At 38.4% G+C, this 16854-nt stretch overlaps 1 protein-coding gene across 3 annotated transcripts in view; it reads left to right on the top strand.

The window, feature by feature from the left end:
* GRM3 (glutamate metabotropic receptor 3) overlaps positions 1-16854 on the top strand; it is a 231188-nt gene that overhangs the window by 115598 nt on the left and 98736 nt on the right. For 2 of the 3 annotated variants that reach the window (XM_077857151.1, XM_077857150.1), the window contains exon 2: positions 4144-4755. The exons of the other annotated variant lie outside the window; for it this stretch is intronic. In XM_077857151.1, the coding sequence (XP_077713277.1) occupies positions 4288-4755 (468 nt within the window). In that variant the 5' untranslated portion in view covers positions 4144-4287. The remainder of the gene's footprint in view (positions 1-4143; positions 4756-16854) is intronic. 3 annotated transcript variants of the gene reach the window in all.

Genomic DNA, 16854 nt, shown 5'->3' with positions numbered 1-16854 from the left:
TTCTTTTAGCTCTCAGGGCTTCATTTTAAGTAATGCTAAGTGTCTTTAAATTATTCATGGCCCTACAGTCTTAATCATTTTAAATTTTGCTTTAAGGAAAAGGTAAACAAAAAATACTAAGATCGCATATTTAAACATTACTCTAATTGATTTTTAAGTTGTAATTCTCCAGGACTACATTGAATGTTACTCAAAGATGTCTTGGCAGAGGGCTTAAAGGAAAAATATTTTACATAACATTGTCAACTTGTTTTTAAGATACGTATATCTAATTTTTAAATGTTTTCATGTAATATTTAATGGATTGCTTTTTGAGTCAAGCACTTAATTACACCTTCAAAGAAACCTAAGGTACACTGCTTTTTAAGATTTTCATAAATGATGGAGATAGTTGGTAAAAACAGATGAGTATCTTTCTGTTGCTTTCTAAAGAAAAATACCTAAGCATTTAGAAAGTCGTTTGACAGCAGAGATAATGTCCATTTGTTTGCAATTAAAGTTTATATTCTGCAGAGCCAGCTGATGGCCTAGCACACACATAGTGGGTGTTCAGTAAATATTTGAGTGAATGCATCTCTGATGCTTTGAAATAGGATAATATGCATGCTTTTAATTTAGAATTCTCCTGACTGAAGCTTTCACTTAAGTAAATGTAGGTCAACCTGAGGCCACAACTCTTCTAGCTGCATAGGGACCCATGTCAGCAGCAACTGCCAAATACAAAGACAGCATTTTTCTCTGGCATCTTTACAGAGTTAATTCCTCTAGTTCTACCTGTTAGCGGTGCTACCATCAAAGAGCATAATAGGATAAGAGTCCTTGGGATGGTTAGGTAGGTGATGAAATAAAATAACCACTTTCTCTATTTTAGTTCTCTTTTCCTGTGCCACAAGTAAAATAGTAAAGAGTCATCTGCAAACATAATAATCATGGATGTCTCTATTCCTTCAAGAAGCATTTGTTGAATACCTTCTACATCGCAGGCAGACACTCTGCCAAGCCATGGATACACAAAGATAAATAAAACACAGCTCCTACCTGTGAAACAGATAGACTAATATGTTTTAGGACTTTTAGTGTGTAATGTGACGTTCCCTTTCAAGTCTGCTTCAGCAAAGAGCATTTTTTCTCAGAAAATCTTTCTTCAGATTCAAAAGATATCCATATTTTTTCATATATACATGGTAATATTGTGTTGATGAGCTTCTTTTAATTAGCTATTCTCTTTTATTAGGCACATAAAACAATTATTTTATAGAGCTATTTCTGCTGCTTTATCATTGATAATCATCACAGTGTCTTTTGCCTTCCATGGCAGTTTTGCTTCAAAGGGAACTGCACATACAGATCAAAGACAGACCAGAAATTGATATGAAACCAAAAAAACCCTACTACAATATCAACTTTTTAAAAAATTATTATTATTAGATTTTCTGGTGCACTGTGGCAGATCTCCCAGAGAGGCTCTGGGCTAACACTGAGCATTCCAATGACTGCTGTTGTCATTGCTGAGGCTCACACATAAATAAACAAAACAAAACCCAGATGACTCTTGTGTCTCAAAAAAAAAAAAAAAAAAAAAAAAAAAAAAAACCATCACTTGCTCCATGCAGAAGGAACAGAAAGCATTGGGAACTCAGGTTTTAAAGGGCACTGCTAACATGAAAAGGGAGAAATGTCAAAAATGTTGAAGTACATACTGGAATAGTTCCTGTTTCTATTTTTTGTGAGTTTTGATTTTTTTTCCTCATACCTCAAAAATCCTCAGTGTTTTGCTATTCTATTTATTCCCAATGAGCAGACAAGGAAACAAAAAAGAATGATAATAGTAAAAATAAACATTTCTTGAACTAGCTACAGTAGGGATATAAAGCAGGAAGTAAACAATTTCACCAGGGAAGGAAGATAAGAAAAAAATTCTCAGACTTTTCTAGTGGTGACTATTGAGTCTTAAATGTTAAGTGGGTGATTACTAGAAAATGAGTATAGAAGAGCATTCGCGGCAAAGGGAAAAACACGAGTAGAATCAAGGGGCCATCAACATTCTAGATATCCTCTCAGATAAACATGGTTCAGTAACAGCTGGAGCATAAGATGTGAAGGCAGAGGTGGGATGGAACTGATGGGCATGGTGAGCAGTAACACTTGAGAGCTAGCCAAGGATAAGATCATAGAGCACAAAGAAGTCAATTCGTCAACCTAGAGGCAAAAGGAAGTCAGTATAGATTGACGGGAGATGGACCATTCTGAACAATTAAGATTATGCATTATTCAAGTACCTCCTCCAACAGGACACCATTCAGATTATTATCATTTGCTAATCTATCACACAGTTTGTGTGGCTTTCAGACATCCTGATTAAGTTTAGATGTGGCCAGAAGAGCCCCCTCCTTCATAAAACCCACCAATACATAATTATGCACAAAAGCAGAAGGGCAGACAGGTATACCAAACCACACACAGGGACAGGCACCTGTACCGTGTCAGGAGAACTCTCCAGGAATCCCTACTATCACTTCTCTCACCAGATTCTAAAAATAGTAAGCTTGCCTCCTCCGGGAGAAGGGCAGTGAACAAGCAGAGCGAGGGAGCTGGCCAGTGCTTGCTCTAGTGCTAGGGAGATGGTTGGCAAGGAGTACAACAATAGGCCCATTGGTTTGTGTGCATGCAAGCAGGCTACTCCACACCAGGATTTTGGCAAGCTCCCTGGGAAGACCCCAGCCTATTGTCAAAAGCAGGATCCTCATAATAGGGCTTTGCCTGATTCCATTAAGCCGTTTTGTAAAAAGAAGCTTGATTTATGGAACTGTCCTAAATTACAACCTACTATGGAAACCCCCACACTAGTAATCACTATACTCTTCGAAATTAGAGGGCCAAATCGGGGCTTGCCTAACACTGGCTGGAGGAGACAGCTATCAGCCATTGGACTTTCTTCATTATCTGTAGTACAGGTTATACAATAATAAATTTGAAAATTTTGTACTTGAGAAAGGTTATTATCTTTCCCTTCCTCATGAAAACATGCTTTTAGGGCCTGCAGCAGCTGTACAGGAATCTACTGCTATGGTCCTGTTAGTGATAACAAGAGCCTCACACAGCAGAGTTATAAACAAGGAGGTGGCTTTGAGAGATGTTAAATGGGTAGACTTTACAGGACTTAGTGGCTAATTAAGTGTGGGAGGGAGTTAAGCAGGAAAAGCTCCAGCTTGCAGGTTTCTGGCTTGAGAAGCTGGGTACAGAGATCCATTCACAGAGATAAGGGAGAAGTTATAGCTTATCGACCTTGAGATGTCAGAGGGATGTGTAGGCAGATCTGTTTAGGAGGCAGACAACCTAGGAGTCATTTCAGTGATAGTTAAAACGGTGAAAGCAGATGACCTACAGGAATGCAGTGGGGGAGGAGGGTCCAACAATGGAATGTGAGATGTAGAAGCAAAAGAACAGAAACTTAGGAAGTTGGAGCAGGTAGAAAGGAGTCAGAATTTCAAATGAGGTCAAGTAAAATGAGGACTACAGTGGGGTTAGTGAATTTGGAAACTAGTAAATAAGTAGTAGCTTTTTCCAGAGCTTTTTAAATTTTATTTTAGAGATTAAAGGCAGAATCTTGATTGCAGTGGGCTGAGAGTATCTGGAACAAAGGGAGATCAGGAATGTGGTGGTAGAAATGAAGAAACAGTGAAAGATTTCCCATTGCTCTGTCCCCAAATGGAAATAAAAAGAGTGAATAAAAAGGAAAGGTCTATAAAGGAAGCTGAAAGAGAAGGGGTAAAGACTCATATCCAAGTTACTATCCTACCAACAGCAGAGTCAATGACTAAATAGACGGAGTTCTGAACTTAGCATTAGGAAAGCTAGAAAACACTACTTCCATTCTAGGTACACTTTGTCAAGTCACTTAACTTCTTTAGTCCTCGGGATCCATTTCTGGGAGATGGGAGCATTAAGATCTATGTCACTATGTGTTGTAAGGACTGGGTGAGGATATCTGTGGGAGAGTGCCTGGTGCAGGGGTACAGTATGTGTCTGCTAAATGGTAACTTGAGTCATGCTCCCTTCAAAGGTCTGATGGGGGGGGGGTCATCCATATAATCACTATTGTTTTCTTTACCATTTTTGTTCATATAATTTTTATCTCTTTAGGAATTTGGTGACAGGCTCTGTTAGTCTGTTCCTCCCTTATTTGAAGGACAGGCAAAAGATCCAGTCTGGAAATGAGAGAGGAGGCCTAGTGGGCAACATTGGCTTCATCCATTGATATCTCCCAGAGGTACAGAAACGGGATTCATGAAGATGTTGACAAGACTCCAAGTTCTTACGTTAGCTTTGTTTTCAAAGGGATTTTTACTCTCTTTAGGGGACCATAACTTTTTGAGGAGGGAGATTAAAATAGAAGGGGACCTTGTTTTAGGGGGCCTGTTTCCTATTAATGAAAAAGGCACTGGAACTGAAGAATGTGGGCGAATCAATGAAGAACGAGGGATCCAACGCCTGGAAGCCATGCTGTTTGCTATTGATGAAATCAACAAAGACAATTACTTGCTACCAGGAGTGAAGTTGGGTGTACACATTTTGGATACGTGCTCAAGGGATACTTATGCATTAGAGCAATCACTGGAATTCATCAGGGCATCTTTGACTAAAGTGGATGAAGCTGAATATATGTGTCCTGATGGATCCTATGCCATTCAAGAAAATATTCCACTGCTCATTGCAGGGGTCATTGGCGGCTCATACAGCAGTGTTTCCATACAGGTAAGATGGGCCAGTACTATTACTAAAATGCTGTGTCTCTTTGGTTTTATGTCGCAGGGAAACAAAAAGAAAATGTCCTAATAATTTCATTAATGGATGATATTAACAATATAATTGATGATGTCTATGGGTATTTGATAATACAGTATTGCAAACCGAACCTTTCTCTGGCAATGAAAATTATTTAGAAGGGTATCAGATAGCTACTATAGCATAACAAACTACCCCAAAATTTAATGACTTGAAATAATAATTATTTATTATTATAGTTTATAATTCTGAAGATCAGCTGGAGTGAGCTGATCAAGGCTGGGTTCAGGTTCTACTTCAGGTTGTCCCTTATCCTCCACCTGGAATCAGTGGGCTTGCTCAAATGTGTTCTCAGAGAGATGGCAGAGGTGCAAGGGAATGCAGACTTAACTACACAGGCCCCTTCCAGGCTTCTGCTGATGGCATATCTGCTAGTATCCCATTTACCAAAGCAACTGACAAGGCTCAGCCCAGAATCAAGGAGCAGAGGAATGTGTCCTGCCCATAGGACAAGTGCTACAAAGTTATGTCACAAAGGATGTGGATATAAGGTGGCATGATGATTTGAAGCCATCTATACAATAAACTACAGGAAGAAACAACATTGAAACTATTTTTTACACTAATTTTTACTAAGGCGTCATTTTGTTCAGAGATAAATCATAAACAATTTCTCATGGTGTAAATCTGAAAATGTACACAAAAAAGCCACTGAATTACTACCATAAGAAAAAAAAGGAAACAATTCATCATGTAACAAGCTAGATAAAAAGCTGACAATTGGCTCTCATAATTTTGTTGGGAAAAGAAGGAACGTATTATTCAAACTCTAGCAATACTCACAGGGCCATGGAATTTTAGAGACAGAAAAGAGCTGAGAAAATTGTCTAACTCAACCTTTTCATTTTCCCAAGCCCCAGAAAGACTAGTTTCATGACAACACCCATTGGTAGGTAGCTCAAGCATTAGAACTCAGATCTTGTGTACTTTTGTGCTCTTTGAACCATCCCATATGATTTCTATGTGTTAGTTGTAGTTCAATATTTTTTGTTTCCTACCACATTACTACAATCAAAGCCCCAAGCACTAAAGGAAGTCATATTACATTCATGTTGTCTTTATATGTCACAAACCACTTAATTGGCTCTATTTGCCTTGGAATAATCTTCTTTCTATCTCCCAGATTCTTGCATTTAAGATTCTTTGCTGTTCTAAATGAGGTACTTCAAATTCTTTCCTTCTTCAGAACACACCCTCATATTATGAGTAATTAGGATAATTGGTTTTCCATAAACATCCTTTGACTTCATTAGGTGAATAGAAAATATTGCACATCTCAAAGCATATTATGTTAATTTTGCCGCTATTTCTATATTTGGATCAGGAGAGATGGGATTTGCTATTTGAGAAGAGAGAATTAAAAATATGTATCTGTCATCTTTCAACAATAATTTCACCAGATGAGTGTCAATAATTTTATAAATATTTATGATATACCCGATATTGCCACTGGTAAGGGATTACACATATACTTTTCTGATCTTAGTTTCTCCCAGTGCAGTAAATAACATTCTATAGCAGATGTGTAAATACCTATTTATCCAAAGTAATTAACAAACTATGCCAGGCACATAGATTTTTTAAATCTAATTTTACTTATTTACTATCTGAGTATATCCTCAAAAAAGGGCAGATTGTTTTAGGGAAAAAAAAACATGGGCTATTAAAATCCTGTACAAGTTCACAAGGAAAGAAGCTACTTCTTAATCTTCAAAGGACCTGGCTTATTATTTCATTCATTTGGACAATATTACCATAAAGTCACAAATGCTGATATGGTTTCTGTCTCCATAGTATAAATAAGGAAGCCAAAAGTATTATGCTATAATGAAAAGGATATCAATTTTTTACCAGAAAGACTTGGATTTTAATTCCATCCCCATCATTGACTAACCTACCTGTAAAATAAGCAAAATAGCATGTATCTTGTCAGGTTGTTCAGAGGATACATTAAACGTATCTGTGGGAAACAGCTCACCAAAACACTAACAGATACAATAAATAGTAACTATCATGTCCCCACAATAACAGGAAAATGTCAGTGGAAGAGCCATACCTAAAACCAACTCCGAGGCCCTCCCAGTGGCCAAACCATGGTTGAAGCCCCATGTACCTCAACAGCAAGTCACCCCCTTCTGTGTGTTCTGCACTGTGACAAGGGTAGAAAGACCACTAACATAAGAGTGAACACAGCCTTGGCCTCAAGGAACTTAAAATCTGGCTCCAGCTACAATACTTCTATGAAGTAACAGTAACTACAATTCAGAATATGTTTATGTGGCTCACAAGGTCAGAAACGAAATTTAGAAAGGTTCTGAGGAAGACTGATAGAATGACAGTTGCATTGGAGAAAGGCTACATGGATCATGTAGGCTACATTCAGCATCATGAATGAGATGCTGGATCTCAGGAAACCAATTAGAATATTGTGGCAGATGTCTGTGTGCCAAGGGAAAAGCCTTGACATGAGGAAGGGGGTGAGCTGGAGAGGAAGTGCAGAGAGGGCTTCACTTCCTCCTCCACAGGACGCCTCCTGGTGTCATGAGTGCTGAGGCTCTGACTAGATCACACACATGCTGGTCCCAGCCAAGGTAAGCTAGAAGGTAGAGCAATTTGTCTATACACCTAACTTCACACACTCTTCCAAGGGTCCAAGAGACCCTTCCTCAAAGGGCCTTGCTTTCAGCTAGGTATCGTGAAAGAAGAAAGGTTTGAGGAAGCTCTTAGCTACAGAGCTAAGAATTAAAGTGTGTTATCTATTTGAAACAAGCCTTTTAATAAGAATTTTAAAACAAGTAGTCAAAGGCATTCCAAAGTGATACATTTCTGATGGTGAACTGAAAGCACTCTTATACACTAACAGAGAAAATATTTTAGGAGAGTGGCTTTTTCAGGGTACCCCGCATACTCACCTACTGCTCTTGGACTGATTCTCATCACAGGCCCCGATGTTGTAACTATAGTGACAGCATGTAGCTAGTGGCCACAAAGATTCATTCACATCAGTCAACACGCCAAATCCAATTTTAAGTACTTTTGACTTCCTGAATATTTACTAGGAAGTACTTTGCTTGAACCGAGCAGAAGGAAAAAAGAGGGTGAAGCCATGGAAGAAATGTACTAACATGAATCCACCACACAGTTAAAAATTCCTATCATCTAAGTGTAGCTCCCAGTCCCAAACCAGATCACAGAGTTTTCTGTCACAAAATTGCCTGGTGAGAGAGAGAATTTTAGAAAATGGTAATAATCTCCCCAGGTGAGCCTAGATTACTTCATTGGTGGGATTGCTCCAGGAGATGCTTTCTCTCCAGCTTCCTCTTCTTTCATTATCTCCTCACAGAAAAGAACTTTCTGGAAGTCAGCAGTGGAGATGCCCCTTGCTGTGTTAGCTCATACAATAGGCATTGTTTGCAGAGAATGAAAACTGCCTGAAAGGGGAAATTCTTAATGATTTGCTGAGTTAAACTGTATCACCATGGATGAAGACCTTAATAATTATTTTCCCAATGCTCTTACTAAGTAGTGCAAACTACTCTGTGGTTGTCCTTTTTATAAAACAACAGTATTGATTTCTTAACTGGATAATCAATGAAAGCTAGCATCAAAAATCCTTCTTTATTAGCAAATACACGTGGGGTCTATTCACCCCCTCTGGTGAATCAGTGTCTTTTCAAAGCATTTTAAAGATGATTCTGCTCTTCTCTACAAGCCTGCAATCCACCCACTTTGAGGGAAAATAGTATTTATTCAAGAAGAGGATCAGGTTGGTTGCTTTAGCGCAGCAATTGTCTACATGGTACTTATTTTGAAGCATTGTTTATGCTTGTGCTTTTTTAAACAGACTGTAGTTAGAGCTCCTCAATTGTCCATTCAAAAATGTCCCTTGAATCCTTCCCAAAAATGTTCCTCACTCCTTTTCAGAGGCTGTATCATTTCTTCAGCTTTTCTTGCAGTGTGGAACACATTTTAACTGAACGTGTAAGTATAAATTGACCCAGTTGCTGTGTCCCTGAGTGTTAAACTGACCTCAGCAACAAATCGGGACATGGGTTAGATGGCATCTACAAGGTGAACTCATAGAAAGGGAGAAGAGAGCCTTGAGAGTTTCTCACTACTCCTTTCTCATGCCTGGTATGGTTAGATGCTTTTACAGAATTTTTAGTAATATCCATATCTGAGGACCTCTCTTACCCTGGGAGAGGGTCATTATAACACTCTTATTTATCATGACATGGATTTGGATATGCCATGCATTGCTCACATCATGTGTCTGACAAGAACAACTCCTTAAACTAAATCCCCTGCAGTAAGTATAACAGTAAGTAAGTTTCTAGATGGGACAAGGGGAACAGCACAATCAGACACCACTCTATTATTCCTCCATCCAAGTCCACGGTGCAAAAGAGGTCGACCATGGATGGGTCAGTTTGCATGAAGCATTACCTTCCCTCAATGTTTCATTCCTCCTTTAAATTTAAATGCTTTGGGAAGAGTCATACATGAATTGCTAGTCTTATTATAACATGCAGTTAGCTGTGTCCAAGTATCAGACAGACTGCTAGATGGAAAAATTTATACTTTTTCCATGGATATGTAAGATGAATCTAGAGTAGAGTTTCTCAACGTTAGCACTATTGGGCTGGAGCTGCCCCTGTGCTTTGTGGGAGGGTTTGTGGCATCATTGGCCTCCACCCACTAGACTGCATGCCAGTGGTACCTGAAGTCATGAAGTTGTGACATCCAAAAATGTTTCCATGCCTTGCCAAATCACAAAGTTATGGTCCTTCCCCACTGGCAATCACTGACCTAGAACAAGGCACACTGAGGGCCAATGTAAGGGAGATGTCCTAGAAATGAAAGAGCAGGGGGCATGAGGAAGTGAGTCTTCTGTCATTGGAGTTATTCAAGGAAAAATGACCCATTTTTGAGGAGATTGAAGCAATATATTGGTATTTGAACTGTATGGCATTTAAGGGCATTTCTTAATTTTATGTGTTACACAAGAAAAATACTCTACTATTGGGATAGAAGGGATTACAAGGGAAGTAGTAACAAACATGGAGCAAAATAAATAATAGACTCTTTCTGTCAGGATCACTTTGAAAAAGCCCGGCTAGTTGTTACTTCACTTGATTAAGGTAGTATTTTTATGAATTTGGTGAATCGAGAATCTCAATTACTGACATATTACAACTAGGGCTCTCATAAAATCATTTTTCATCAGAAAATAAGCATCTATTAAGCATTTATATTTCAGGAACATCAAGAACATGATTGTGTAGAGTCTGTCTGGGGAGAGAATATAAAGTAAAATTTAAAAACAGACATCTTATGAGTCCCTGAGACCTGTTTAAGCAAATTAGGAAATATCAAATCTATATATAAAACAGGTACAAGAAAAGCACCTGAGTATCACCGACATCCTAAGCACTAGGAGACTAGAGAGAATAACAAAATGAACAGAAAGGAATGGACATTAACAGGAAAAAGACATTCAGATCAGTGTAAACAGAAAGCCTGCCTCTGAAGGCTCCCTGGAAAGCTGCTTTCTCATAGTCTCTCAGATAGGATCTGCATATTCTCTCATGAAAGTGAGAACACAGTGTTTCTTCCACCTGGAATGTAATGCTCTTTAGCTGTCTATAGGCCTTGCCAAACCCTATCTACCTTCAGTTCTCAGTTCCAACCCTACCCTTCTTGAGAAACCCTTCCCAAGTTTCCACTACATAAATACTCACCTCTGCTACTATAATAGTTTATTTGTATATCTATTCTTCTATGAAACTATAAACCACCTTTTGCCTTTGTACAGAGGGCACTTAGGATAATGTCTCTACCAGGGTAAGAATAAATGTTGTTGTTGTTGTTGTTGTTTTTAATGAATTGAAAGTATTAACAGGATGATAACCTGCTACATATCGAGAAGGTTGAAGATCCCTAAACACATCTTGGATTTGTGGGTCATAGCTATGACCCACCTATTCTAGATTAGTCTAGATGCTCATAAATTTAAAATAAGCATTTTCCTACAGTGGGTAGTCTGGTTTTGATGCAAAAGAAAAATGATGCAGCAAACTGAGCATGTGGGACAAAAGTCTCCCCACTTCTCACTCCTACATTGCCTACACACGTGCCACAAAAGATGCCTCAATTTGAGAGCAGCTCTAGGGGTTCTATTTCATTTGTCCTTAGACTGACTATTCCAGAGACAACTGTCCAAGGTAACAAAGCTGGGCACCCAGGGCCATCCCAGATACAGTCAGGATCACGTCCGTAGTCCAATCTAGCTCTACACAGTCTCTCTGCATAAAGAGTCATCAGAGTGCCAAGTATGTCACATACTATGCACATACTTAATACAAAAGAAAAGGAAACATCACCCTGTCCTCATGAAAAGCAGTGACAGCTCTAGAGATCCATTCACGAATCCATCTTTACTGTGTCTTTTTCACCAGAAAATTAAAGATGATAGTTGCATTTAGTAAGTTCAATATTGCAGATACAATGATCATAGTACAGACATGCTACAACTATACATTTTTAGCATACCTTTCTTGAAAAATTTCAGCTCACTGATTTAAAACTCTGCATGTGGGCTGACTAGGATTTATTTAAGCTTTCATTGCCTTTTTCCTCATGTCTACGATGGAAAGATTGGTAGTACTCTCTTACTGGTAGGAATTAAATGAGAAAATACATAAAACCCACAAAAATAGTGTTTCACACATAATGAGCATTTAACATTTCAGATTTTAGTACATGTTATTACTGATATTACAATTACATAATATTTTTAGCTTTTTTTTTTTACTTTTAACATCTCCAGTCTAAGAGAAACAATTCTTGGAGGAACTGAGGGTCATAAAGGTCAGGTACCTAGTTCAAGTCTCTACCGTTTTTTCAAGTAGCAGAATTAACATTAGGATCCCATAGCTTGCCTCCCACACTGCTATGCTGATCATCCCATCACATAGCCTAAGCTTCAGAAAACTCCAACTCAAATGTTATCTCAGATAGAATCTTTTATTTATTTCCTTTCCAGACTTTTCATTCTAAAGCAATCTCACAAAGTCAATTGTTTTGAAATCTCCCCTCATTGCTCCTGCTTCCCCTCCTCCAAAAAAAAAAAAAAAAAAAAAAAAAGGACAATGCTGTTCAAGGACTTTATCATAGGGAAGAAGGCAACAGCAATTTTGAAATGTTTTTGTTAACATTGTTACATTGTAGAAATGTCTCATCAGAGGTAATTATCTAAGATGCACTGTTTTTTTCCCTTTGCTTTAGGGTTAATTTACTCCTTAATTAATTCCCCTTCTGTCATGTGTTTATTTGGAAACTACTCTTGTGAAAAACAAGTGCCATCAGGACCACTGTCCACTGGGCAACAGAATAGCCCATGGCTGAGAACCAGCTCCTATTGCGGCCACATGTCTATGATGGAGGCCATAGGATGAAAAGCAAAGAATGCAGACATTCCTGACATATCAGCAAGGGTTTATACTATGAGATAGATAAATTGACAAGCTAATTGAAATGGGACTCCTTTAGCTAAATCTGAGATATGATTTTGCTTTAACAACACAAAGTTCTCTTTTCAAATACTGTTAAACATGTGCCTTTTAAATGGATCAATATATATAAGGCTCAGTATTTCAGTATGGAAGGAGCCAACACTTAGCAGTTTATAATAATGAAATTTCATTGATTTAATGTAGTAGAAGAGCTTTTAGTGGTCTATGAAAAATGCAGTTGAAAACTTACAGAGCATTTTTCTAATTAATGGACTTCGGAAATTTAAAGAACAGTGTTGCAAAAACACTTGGAGTTAAGCTCTAAGCAAACATTGATACTCCAGGCAGTATATCAGTGGGACTTTGGACACTAAAATTGTGGTGATGCTATTTTTGACATAACCACCTGGTATATTATGGAAATCCCTCTGTTACTAGTGACAAAGTCCTGATTCTTGCCAGCTCTGACTTTACCTTCCAACAGAGGGAACTGCCATACAGGGGAGAACACAATAGAAGCAACACTTTCAAAAATTATATTCCAAATATAGACCAGATTTCCTTGCCAAGTGGTCAGAATGGCAAAGCATCTTGAAACATTTGCCATCACTTATTAGGGTTGAATGTGCAGGGCATGCATCCCAGGGATGAGTTGGTTTCTCCCAGGCACTGTGCCTCCAGTTTGGGTAGTTGCCATCAGGTTCACAGTGAGCCCTCATAGAACACAAACCAGGCAATTAAGCTTTCCCAATGTGGAAAACAGATGTGATTGAACACATAATCTACAATTCGTTCAGAATTTTTCTATAAAACAGTAACCTTCCATAGAAGTAAAAACACTATGTATGTATTAAGCACAGATTATCCATGCTTATACAGTAGTTTTAAGGAATATCACTGAGAACCAGGTTTAAAGAAATGCAACAATAAACACGGGTTGATGCCATCCAGCAAATTTCAACTGCTGCCAATGGCTACTTAACTGACTCTTGGTTTTCTTTTTTTTTTTTTTTTTTTTTTAAAGATTTTATTTATTTATTGATGAGAGACACAGAGAGAGAGAGGCAGAGACAAGTAGAGGGAGAAGCAGGCCCCATGCAGGGAGCCCGACATGGGACTCGATCCCAGGACTCCAGGATCACGCCCTGGGCCGAAGGCAGGCGCCAAATCGCTGAGCCACCCAGGGATCCCGACTCTTGGTTTTCTTATCCACATTAGAGGAAGTCTTTATGTTAACTTTTCCAAGATGCTTCCAGGGACTTAAAAGTTTTTTTAGCCTTTTTATACTGTCCAACAACCAACCTTATTTATGAATTGCTTCCTTCCAAGGAGGATTCAAGTGATCCATAATGACCCAAACAGGATAACAAAGGAGACATAAGCATTTTAGTGATTACTACCAACCAAATAAAACAGTTTTAAGTGGACTCAAATTTTTCTTTATACCTCCAGTCTTGATATTTCTAGTATTAATTTATTCATCCTCCTGGGATTACATGAACTCACAGCCAAGGTTGGATTGTTTTGCCCACCTCATTAACCTTCTCTGACTCTTTCTTTTCAAGTTGGATGTCATCCACTATGGCCTTTCTAAAACACACCTTTGGTCATGCTATTCCCTTAATTAAAAATTTTAATAGCCTTTTATCTTTTAAAATCTTTAGCATAGCATATAAAACATTTATCAATCTAGCCACAGTCCTTCTATTTTTCTTTACCTTCAACTAAATCTTGCAAAGCACCGGTTGCCCCAACAATCCTGAATTGTACTGTTATACTATTAGAACAAATACTCTTCTTTGTCTTTGTATTCTTTCAACTGCCTAAAAACTTCCTTTTCTCTTTCTTTACCTGGCAAAGTTTCATTGATCCTTCAAGATCAAGGTTGAATGCTTCCTCTCCATCGGAGCCTGCCATGACTCACCTGAGTGTCATTAGTCACTCTTTCACCTGTGTCTTTGTATAAGTTTGTATGCATGTACCTCAAAATTTTAATCTTTGGTAATGTTTCTTTGTCTTGTACCAGGCTATAGCTTTGTGGAAATTAGTAGACCATAGAAAGTAGATCATAGAAAGTAGATAGTAGATCATAGAAAGACCTACATTTTAGAATATTGCCTGGTACCATTGGCACTGATCAAAGTTTGCTGGATGAATGACTGCTGGGTTTGACATTATCAGCATCTCTATCATTTATTGAGCCTTTACTAAGTGCTGGCCAGTGAGCCAAGTACTTCACATGTGTTATGACTACATCCTCACATAACTCTTCAAGCAAGGGGATACTATTATTTCCTTTCTATAGATGAAGAAACTAAAGCTCAAGGAGTTAAAATAATTTGCCTAAGGGATACAACTAGTGAAGGAAGGAGGTGGGACTCCAAATTTTGGCCCATTTGATTCCAACCCTGAGCATTCGACCACAACACTATCTGCTTTCATCCCTGACAGCTCTGTTGAAAGAAAAATCAATACCAAAGGTACTAAAGGACATGCTTCTAACAGGTCTGATGGTGTCAGGTCATCCTGGGAACCATGCTTTTGCTGGTGTGGCTGACAAACATTAATATACTCTGGACCAGATCTGACATAGGCCTTTTAATCCCGTTATTAGTGACTAGAACTCAAATGAATTCAGTTCCATGATTTCTCGTGAAAATAAATTCATGGAGGGAAAAAAAGAAAAAAAAAATCAGACGCAGACTGATTCAGTGGGCAAAATGCCTTCTGGTTCCTCTTGCAAGTACTTGCTAAGTCAGAGGAAGTAAAGTTATTCCTGAGATAAGGGAGCAAGACAGACACTTGCCCAATGCAGAGTGGCATTGTCATTATGAGAAACTTGACGTCTTATGGCTGGTCTCCTGAAAAAATGTGACTCAAGGGATCTATATGGTCTGCATATCATTTCAGCTATGAGAATGCCAAAATGGATAACCTTTCTATTTATAAATCCTTTTGTCACAAATGACGAAAATGAAAGTACATTACTATCTGGGTTGGAAACCACAGGTGTGGAGTACAATGATTTCAGGACAGGTTGGGATAGAAATCAGGTTAACTTCAAGCCATTTTTGTAAGTTTTTGCCATGAATAAGGAATCCTTTGTCTGGACCACCAATACAAAATCATTGGAACTGAGTCATGCTGTTGAATAGGAAAGGCAACATGAATCTTTGGTGTTTTGGGGCTACAGCATGTAAGAGTTAGTGACTTTTGCAGATTACTGAGTAAACTGGCATTTGCTGCACTCTATTATGTGATTTCCTAAATCCAGATTAATCTCTGGCCTTCAGACATGGGCTGCAATCAACTGTTTTCATGCAAAATGTTCCCAGATGTGCTGCAGGTAGTGTGGTCCAAAAAAAAAAAAAAATGACTAATCCTTTCCACAATAACAATATGATTGGCATCCTTTATGGGCAGATAACTCATGTGATGTGAACAGCTTGAATTCCTCAGGCAGTTTCTCAACTATATACCACCTCCAGTTGCAGTTTAAAATACAAGCCAATCCGGGATTTTGTACAGCTAACCGTGCAACTTTATCATTTGAAATAGAAGGGTCACTGAGGTTTCTTACCAGCACAACTTTTAAAACCTGCTTTATGTAATAACATGTGTTATAAGGCAGCAGATGGTTCAAAGTGCAGCACTCAGTGTTTCTCTTCCAGGCTTATATATAATCGTTTAATTAAAAGAATGAAACAAAGCTTTCGGCAGTGTATGTGTGATAAAACAATTAAAGTTACAGACTTATTCTTAGAAAACAGCCCCAAAGAGATAGGAGCAGCAAAGAATGCAAAGGCAAACCCATGGAGGCTATTATTGAGCTTCTAATTCCCAGGACAGCCACAGGAGTTATTTTTCAAGTGTATATACTTCAGCGCTATAGATAGCACTTCTCTTGGAAAGCAAAACTTTGATGCCTCTCACCATCTGGAACTCTTGTAGGTAAGTACAGTTCCACATAAAAATCAGTCATTGTTGTTCCTGTTCATGTATTAGCATAGTCTCAGATGCCAATGACAATGAAAGCACTGAAAAGCATCCTTGTGAATGAACAATCACTCGAGTAGGAAATCTATTTCTACTAGACTCTAAACTCGCACACTCCTTTTCTGTCTTCTGTTGAAAAAAAAGTATTTGGCATTATGCCATCACAGAAGGCACAAAGCTAGTGTCTGAAATGGGTACATCATGGATATCCTGAATGGGAAGGGTGGCCGCAGGACTGATGTGGAGGATCACAGGTGCCTGAAATTTCGAATTCATATTCCCTTTTCACAACATCAAAGAACGGATTACCTGAGCTCTTTCCCACAGTTCATACCCTTTTGATCTCATGATCAGAACATCATTGAAATGAAGCATGACACCTGGAGTCCTAAAAAGAAGAGTCCTCCTGACTTGATAAAAAGTGTCAGGAGAAGTAAAACTTCCAAATAAATTGGTCTTTAACTCAAAATTCCCAAAAGTGCAGAAGGATGATTTTGAT

The sequence above is a fragment of the Canis aureus genome, chromosome 18 (assembly GCF_053574225.1).
Source record: "Canis aureus isolate CA01 chromosome 18, VMU_Caureus_v.1.0, whole genome shotgun sequence".
NCBI classification, from domain to species: Eukaryota; Metazoa; Chordata; class Mammalia; order Carnivora; family Canidae; genus Canis; species Canis aureus.
The sequence above is the reverse complement of the archived record's forward strand: the minus strand, read 5'-3'. Positions and strand labels throughout refer to the sequence as shown.